The following is a 9,053-nucleotide window of genomic DNA, read 5'->3' as shown; positions in this document are numbered from 1 at the left end:
GTTACATATTTTTTTTTTGTTATAAAACCTTTAATGTTAACCTACAATACAATGTAAACCTTTATGAAAAAAATTTGAAGTACACTAGATTTCTTCAGGAAACTATTGTTAACTACGCAGGTGCAGTACAGGACGGGGCACTGCATCTTTTGTGGACAGATTTTCTGTTGCTGTGTTCTCAAGTCAAACTCTCCCCCCCCCCCCGTCAAACAGAAAACCCACCTAGCTGTAAGGTGCAAGTTCCCTGTTCAGCACCAGGCGACACCCTCTGATTTTGTGTTCTGGGGGCTACTTCTCAGTTTCTGAAACTCCTTTGTTGGCCTTGGCACCATTAGCAATATTCATAATAGCTGATAAGCTGGAAATTCTATACTATTTTTATAGACAAGAGTTCTCCTGTCATCTCTTTCTCTACTATCTTTTGGTGGAAGCAAGGAGGACAAACAAAAACAACCCTATTTGCTGCAGACAACTCTTCAGAAGACCAGACTGGACCCACTGGGACTGCAGAATTTCAGCTCACGCTACTTCCGTGGGGAGTAAGGGACAGAACTTGAAACAAGTGCTTCTATCATCCATAACTTGCCCAGAAGCAATTTAAACAAAAACAAAAGCTTGCCAGTCTCTTCAAGCTCACAGGTCTTAGGGAGTCAAAGATTCTACAGCCATGAGGGACAAAAGTCAAATTCTTATTTCATGTAGGAAAGGGGGAAATGGCGCCCAGACAGAACTAGGAGCAGCAAGAAAATGAACCGTCTTGCAGATACCATAGAGCCACAGAACCAGGGTGGTGGTACTCACCCACTGTTTTTTGTTTTTTTTTTTTTTTTTTTTTTTGGTTTTTTCGAGACAGGGTTTCTCTGTGGTTTTGGAGCCTGTCCTGGAACTAGCTCTTGTAGACCAGGCTGGTCTCGAACTCACATAGATCCGCCTGCCTCTGCCTCCCGAGTGCTGGGATTAAAGGCGCCACCACCGCCCGGCCTCACCCACTGTTTGAGAGCGGGAAACAGGAAGGGCCCTTGCTTTAGTACTCTGGCACCTAGTTATCATTTTGTAGTTTTCAAAAGGCAAGAAGCATAGAATATATACATTACAGAATGAGATTAAGGGGGAAAATCGGAGCATCCTCAAGCAGGCGTGAGCAAGAGACTTCCACAGAACAGCTGCCTGTGTGCCAGGCAGACAGACAGCGACTACAAACTGAGAGGGAGGCTGCTCCAGGTGAAAAAGTCCCTCTGCATAGCTGTCACCGAGACAGACTTCATCTGAGGGCCATCCAGTCCCATCACTGCAGTTCTGGCATCAGACAGCAAGCAGAGCTAATGTTTCCTAAGGTAGAATGTAGAGCCCTGTGCTAAGGCCACAGGACATTCTGGGGTTTTTCAGGGACTCCGCGAGCCATCCTCACCACGCCTACTCTAACAGTGGAAGCCATGGAGGGCTGTGGCTCTAGTTAGGAGGGGCTTCTGGAGGTGACAACACAAGCCATGCTTTCCCTTGACTGGAATGCCTTGTCTCGTGGTATATAACGACCACGGGGACTCCACGGGGCTGCAATGTGTCAGTCTGTTACCAGTGTAGCTAGCCCGCACTTAGGAATCCTTGTCAGTACACGCTGGCATGTGTTAATGCACAGCTTCACTATGTACCCACTACCATAAACTAAACCACAGATGAGATGTTTAGAAAAAGGGGAAAAAGCTCCTGTTGCTTCACCATGGCAAAGGAGGAAGGCTAGGAGCTGCCTCTGGTAAGCAGCCTCATCAGAAAGTGAATGTGTCCTTCTTCCCACGGCTCACACAGGCTGGGAAGTCCCATTTCCCCAATGGAGACAGGGTTTCACTTTGTAGCTCTGGCTGGCCTGAAACTCAGAGATCCGCCTGCCTCTGCCTCCCAGAACTGCAGCATTTAAAACATCACTATCACACTTGCACTGAACAGGGCCGGTGGACGGACACAGGTGAATGGTGGCCCGAGGGTGGGTTCCACTAGTCCTCTGGAAAGGCACCAAGCTTGGTGAGTTAGGAAAACTGGGAAGGAGCAGCATGTGCCGAGGGAACCAGACCCTCACCACCACCTGGTACAGATGCCAAAGAAGAGCTGCAGTTCTGTGTAAAGGTGAGTACACACCCCACACACAGCCTCTGTGGGTCACAAACCCAGAATTCCTCTCATTGCTCGAAACAGGATACACAAGTGGCAGAACTGTACCAAACAAATGACCTCTCTGGGAACATGAGAGGAGCAATGGCAGAAGTAAGCGCAAGTTAGCCCAGGGCACTTTTATTACACTACCTGGGGCTAAGAAAACCAGGGCATTGGCTCTTTACCAAATAAATTCAAGGAAAAAAAATACACCTAAGTCAGCCTCATTCCTTTGGTCATTATCATTACAAAACAAACAGAAACAGGGTTATTCGTAAACTGGGCAGTCTGTTCCATCCTCGCTTCCCCTAGTCCTCAGGAGATGCTGCTGTAGTTGGTTGGTGGAGGTTTCCATCTGTGTTTTCTATAAAAGCAAGAATGAATGAGAAACCGTGGGAATGTCTCCTTCCCCACTCGGGACAATGGATGGGTTGAGGGAGAAGTCTCTTCTCTGGAAGGTGTGTGGTGAGGCTGCGGGAAGGCGAGTCTGCCGAGCAGGTATACTCACTGCTGACCTTGCACACGCACACAGGTTGTGACTTTTTTTTTTTTTTTTTTTTTTTGATTTTTTCGAGACAGGGTTTCTCCGTAGCTTTTTGGTTCCTGTCCTGGAACTAGCTCTTGTAGACCAGGATGGTCTCGAACTCACAGAGATCCGCCTGCCTCTGCCTCCCGAGTGCTGGGATTAAAGGCGTGCGCCACCACCGCCCGGCCAGGTTGTGACTTTTGCAGGCAGCATGGTTTCTGATCCTTCCTTAGGATGCAGCAGTTTTCTTAAAAAAAATATTGTATTATAATAATATTATGAATTTATCTCTTGTTCTCTTTGTTTTTCCATTTTTTTAGGGATTGGGGTGGGAGGGAGGAGGCATAAAAGTGTCATTCATCTGTCAGGTCCTGAACAAAGAGAACTTCTGTGTGGCCAAGTCCTGCCTCCTGCAGTGTGGGAGGGGTGGGCCATTCCTCTGAAGGGACACACGGCAGGACCCGTCTTGGGAAATTGGCTTCAATCTGAAACTTCTCAGGGCTTTCCTTCAAGGAGAATAAGAAGTCATGGATGACCTGCAGATGCCACACAGGAAACAAGGCAGTGAGAAGACACAGTGTCAAGTCATATGTCCCCAACCTTCCCCAGATGACCCAGCCCACAGCATCGTCAAGTCACAGGTCCCCATCTTCCCAGGATGACCCAGCACACAGATGTCATATCACAATGGGATTCTACTGCAAGTAGGTTTAGTTCCCTGGAAAAATATGTGGTAGCTCTTTTTAAGAATTCACCAGGCCAGGTGGTGGTGGCGCACACCTTTAATCCCAGCACTCCAGAGACAGAGGCGGGTGGATCTCTGTGAGTTTGTAGCTAGCCTGGTCTACAAGAGCTAGTTCCAGGGCAGTTAGAGAAAACCTGTCTTGAAAAACCAAAGAGAGAGAGAGAGAGAGAGAAAGAGGAAGAGAGAAAGGCAAAATTCATCCAGTAATTCTATATATAGATGGCTGTATCTATAAATGCTGCATTGTTATTATTTTATTATTATGTAGATGTTTATTATTTAATTTTATATCCATATTATATATTTTATTTTGCATTATATGTTTATATTATTTATTTTACTTATATATTAATTACTATTATTTTATTCATTATTTTATTATGTTATTATGTTATTATTTGGGCCCCACTCAAACTGGTTTTCTTTTTCTAGGTAAACTGGTCTATGGTAGAATTGTATCGCATATTTCAGTCTTGTTTAGCCTGAAAGCAACTCTGTTACTCTGTGGAGTTCAGAGTCAGGCATCTCTGCAGAAGGTCAAGCAGATAAAGGGCATCACTCAGGGCACCCATTTGGGCAGGGCACACCTTCCCTTTGTTCTATTACTTATGACGCTCACTCTGGTCACGTGACTCAGGAGCCTGCCTGGTACTCCCTCTGTAGGCATTCTCTAACTGGTAGTGCTTCACAGGGAAGTACTCTGAAAATGCCAAGGCATGTGGTTTTTCAGTCTTTTAAATGTGTTGATATTAATACAGGTTCCTCACTTCATATTTTAGCAAAAAAACAGAATAGGCTGAGTAGCAGCTGGGTCTCCATGTTTGAAAGGAAGTCAAATGTTTTTGTTTTTTTTAATTTATTTTTTTCTTTAATTTTTTTTCTTTTTTTTTTTTTTTTTTACTGTGCATTGGTGTTTGACCTGCATGTCTGTGTGAGAGAAATCATATCCACTGGAACTTGTGAGCTGCCTTGTGAGTGCTGCGAATTGAACCCAGGTCCTCTGGAAGAGCAGTCAGTGCTCTTAACCGCTGAGCCATCTCTCCAGAACCCAGTCAACTGCTTTAAAAAAACAAAATCTATTTTAAAATGATGTGTATCTATGGTTGTCAGGGGAAGGGGTGGGAATACTGGATGGGTGTATGCACATGAGAGCAAGGCTATGGAGCACTTAAGTCACAGGTGGTTGTGAACCACCTCAAGTGGGTGATGAGAACCAAACTCAGGTCCTCTGGATGAGAAACAAGTGCTTATAATAACTGAGCAGCCTCAGCTGCTTTGTGACCACCCATAGGATCTAGGGATGACTTTCCCCTGTAGTTAGCCTTTTTATTTCTTTATGATAGGGTCTCATTGTGTTGGGACTGGCCTAGAATTTACCACATAGACCATGTAGATCTCAAACTCACAGAGATCAGCCTGCTTCTGGGAGGCACATTTATGTTACCTAATTAAAAATTCTAGGCTGGAGAGATGACTTCGTGGTTAAAAGAACTGGCTGCGCCGGGCGGTGGTGGAGCATGCCTTTAATCCCAGCACTTGGGAGGCAGAGGCAGGAGGATCTCTGTGAGTTCGAGACCAGCCTGGTCTACAAGAGCTAGTTCCAGGACAGAAACCCTGTCTCGAAAAATCCAAAAAAAAGACTGGCTGCTTCTGAGGTTTTTTTTTTTTTTTTGGCTTTTCGAGACAGGGTTTCTCTGTGGCTTTGGAGCCTGTCCTGGAACTAGCTGTGTAGACCAGGCTGGTCTCGAACTCACAGAGATCCGCCTGCCTCTGCCTCCCAAGTGCTGGGATTAAAGGCATGCGCCACCATCGCCCGGCTCTCTGTGGTTTTGGAGCCTGTCCTGGAACTAGCTCTGTAGATAGACCAGGCTGGTCTCGAACTCACAGAGATCCACCTGCCTCTGCCTCCCAAGTGTTGTGATTAAAGGCGTGCACCATCACCGCCCGGCTTGCTTCTGAGGTCTTGAGTTCAATTCCCAGCACCCACATGGTGGCTCACAACTATCTATGACTGTAGTCTCATGTAATTCTCATGGAATCTGATGTCCTCTTCTGATGTGTAGATGTACATGCAGATAAAACATACATTAACCCCAGCACTGGGAAGGCAGAGACAGGCTGATCTCTGAGTTCAAGGCCAGTCTAGTCTATAAAGTGAGTTTTAGGAGAGCCAAGCCTACAGAGAAACCTTATCTCGAAAAAACAAAACAAACACACATATACATAAAATACATTAATCTTATTTTGGAGATTATAAGAGCTGGAGTTGTAGCTCAATGTTGGAATGCCTGCTAGCATATGGGAGACCCTTAACTCCATCCCCAGCACTGAAAAAACAACCCACCTCCCCAAAACGCTCTCCTCTCAATATAAATAAACACATAAATTGAGTTATTTCTTCTCTTCCAAGCCACCACCTCATTTTCATTCTGTTCTAGTCCTTTGGGTCTTGTTTTCTGTATTAACCACTTGTGTGTCTAGTTCCAAACACAATGTATTTTCAGTTTAAAGTTAAAGGGGTGGGGAGGCACCGTATCTAAGAGCTCAGCAGGTAAAGGTCCTTTTTCCCAAGCCAAAAGATTCCAACCCAAGAACCTACAGAGAGGAAGGGGATTGGACTCCCATAATGTGTCCTTTGATCTTCACCTGCACACCATAGCACACATGCAACAAACACACATCTACAGCCTAAAATTGCATATATCATCTGGCTTAGGTGATCCTTACTGTTAGAGACTGTGAAAAATGGAACCGTCTCTCTACTCTGGTATCATTGGGTAACTTGAAAATGATCTTGACACTTTCAGGGTCATCTGGGGATGGCTCAGGAGGCAGGCATTCCAACTTTCTTTCCTTTTCCTCCTGTAAGTTCTAGAGAAACACAAAACAAAGGTAAGGCTATGGCTTAAGTAGGGAAATAAGAAACCAGGAATACAATGGCTATGTAGGTTTACTGCGCATAAGAAGAAAATCTAATGAACAATAAATGTAGGGAACTCTCCCGGGGGCTGGCAGGAGAGCTCAGCAGATAAAGGTGTGTGGGCCCTGAAGGTAGGAGCCTAAAAAGAGAGACCAAGTTCCATCCTCAGAAACTGTTATGGGTGGAAGGAGAGAATGACTCCCCAAAGTTGTCTTTTGACCTTCACAGAAGCACTGTGGCACTGTGTGCCAGCACTCACACATCACATATACACACCTAGACAAAATCTCATTGATTGACTGATTGACTGAAGCAGGTTCTCATGTAGCCTTGTCTGGCTTCAAACTGACAAAGATCCATCTGCTTCTGATTTCCAAGTGATGGAATTGAAGGAGTGTACCACTACACCTATGGATAAAATCATAAAAACAACTTCTCCCCCTCCCCACAAAACCAACTTGGCAAGAAATGTGGAACAACGTTACTGTGCTCCCTGTATTGCTGACTGTGTCTATGCATTTCAGTATTTGGAGGGAAAAGGATCCTGGCTGTAAGCAAACGACAATACACACTAAAAACACCGTGAACGAAATGCCAGTCTGCTAACACTGATATCGAGAACAGGTAAGATGGGAAACAATTATCCATAATGCCAACTCAACTCTGCCTTCACACACAAAGCCATGGGTGACAAAGTCTGGGCATGCTGGGAATGACAAGAACAGAGACATGGTTCACCTGCCGCCTCCTCTCCTCTGCCAGCTTTTGCTGCTGCACCTCCTCCTCCTTTCGGCGTTTCCTCTCTCGTTCCTCTCTCTTTTTCCTTTCTTTCTCCTGGTCTGCCCTGAGAGAAGCCAGGTAGGCTTCATCTTGTTGTTGTCTCAGCACTTGGGTCTGGTTCCTTTCTTCCCTACGGACAGATCAAAAACACCAAACACAACCCTTATTTGACAACTGTTTTCGTAACATGTCTTCCTCCTCCCTCACTCCTGTCTCCCTAGGCAAGTATAGTTCTTGACTGTGTTCCTCCCACTCCCATCTTGAAGGCTAGCCGCTAGCTTGAGATCCTCCTGCTTCAGCTTTTCAAGTACTGAGATTAGAGACATGCCCACATGTTTTTATTTAATTAAAAAAAAATTTTTTTTTTTCCTGAGACAGTGTCCTGGTTGCTACTATTTATTTACCCATCGATTTGACTCAAGCTGGAGTTACCTGAGAAGAGGAAAACACAACTGAGAGAATGCCTGGCTTATAGGAACTCAGGAGGCAGAGGCAGGAAGATCTCTGTGAGTTTGAAGCCAGCTTGGTCTACAGAGCAAGTGCCAGGACTCCACAAAGAAACCCTGTCTCAAAAAAAAAAAGGTAGGGTGTGTGTGTGTGTGAGAGAGAGAGAGAGAGAGAGAGAGAGAGAGAGAGAGAGAGAGAGAGAGAGAACACACAGGTGCCCTTGAAGGTGTTTGATCTCCTAGAGCTGCAGTCCAGTCATGAGCTGACTGGACTTAAGTGCTGGGAACTGAAACGGGGTCCTCTGTGAAACAAGTGCATGTTCTTAACCGCTGAGCCATCTCCTAGCCAGCCCCTACCTTATTTCTTCTTCTTTTTTTTTTTGTTTGTTTTTCAAGACAGGGTTTCTCTGTGTAGACATGGCTGTCCAGTAACTTGCTCTGTAGACCAGGCTGGCCTTGAACTCACAAAGACCTGCCTGCCTATGCCTCTCAAGGGCTGGGATTATTTATGTCTTGATCACACTCCTGGGATGAAGTATGCACTAGATCCTGAAAGGTCACAATTCAAACAATCTCTCTAGAGTTCAAACAAGTGAAGATGAGTGCTTCCCCGGGTTCGCTGAACTGCGCAAGTAAACAAATCAACATGCAAGCTGTGGGAGCCTTGAGAAACGGTTCTTTTTTTTTTTTTTTTTTGGTTTTTCAAGACAGGGTTTCTCTATGGTTTTGGAGCCTGTCCTGGAACTAGCTCTTGTAGACCAGGCTGGTCTCGAACTCACAGAGATTCACCTGCCTCTGCCTCCCGAGTGCTGGGATTAAAGGCGTGCGCCACCACCGCCCGGCGAGAAACGGTTCTTAAAATACACGCGAAAGAAGGCAGGAGTCGCAATTGGCGTCTAAAGTGAAAGGGGGACAGCCTTGGAGCTTGCACTCTCAACAAGAGGGTTAGAAGTGAACTGATTAAGCAGACACCTAGCTGTAGGTAGCTGCTGCAGAACTAAGTGCTAGTCTGGCGTGTGGGCGAAACCACTTACACATTGGGCACCAAAAGTGATCTGTTTTGAGGACGGCCAGACAAGCAGGCCCTTTGTTTGTTTTCCTTTTTTTTCTTTTTTTATTTTTGAGTTTTTCTTTTTTTTTTTAACGTTTATTTATTTTTTATGTATACAATATTCTTTCTGCGTGTATGCCTGAAGACAAGAAGAGGGCACCAGACCTCATTACAGATGGTTGTGAGCCACCATGTGGTTGCTGGGAATTGAACTCAGGACCTTTGGAAGAGCAGGCAATGCTCTTAACCACTGAGCCATCTCTCCAGCCCCTTTTTTTTTGAGTTTTTCGAGGCAGGGTTTCTCCATAGTTTTTGGTTCCTGTCCTGGAACTAGCTCTTGTAGACCAGGCTGGCCTTGAACTCACAGAGATCCGCCTGCCTCTGCCTCCCAAGTGCTGCTGGGATTAAAGGCGTGCGCCACCACCGCCCGGCTGTTTGGG

The 9,053-nt window shown here is 45.6% G+C and overlaps 1 protein-coding gene across 2 annotated transcripts in view; it reads right to left on the bottom strand.

The window, feature by feature from the left end:
* Window positions 1-9,053, bottom strand: part of Faf2 (Fas associated factor family member 2) — a 44,207-nt gene continuing 35,154 nt past the window's right edge. For both annotated transcript variants that reach the window (XM_057787859.1, XM_057787860.1), the window contains exons 9-11: window positions 7,075-7,246; window positions 6,144-6,287; window positions 1-3,207 (exon numbers count right to left, since the gene is read on the bottom strand). In XM_057787859.1, coding sequence (XP_057643842.1) covers window positions 3,025-3,207; window positions 6,144-6,287; window positions 7,075-7,246 — 499 coding nt within the window. In that variant the 3' untranslated portion in view covers window positions 1-3,024. The remainder of the gene's footprint in view (window positions 3,208-6,143; window positions 6,288-7,074; window positions 7,247-9,053) is intronic.

The sequence above is a fragment of the Chionomys nivalis genome, chromosome 13 (genome assembly GCF_950005125.1).
Source record: "Chionomys nivalis chromosome 13, mChiNiv1.1, whole genome shotgun sequence".
In the NCBI taxonomy this organism is placed as follows: domain Eukaryota; kingdom Metazoa; phylum Chordata; class Mammalia; order Rodentia; family Cricetidae; genus Chionomys; species Chionomys nivalis.
Note: the sequence above shows the minus strand (reverse complement) of the source record. Positions and strands in the feature narration are given on the sequence as shown.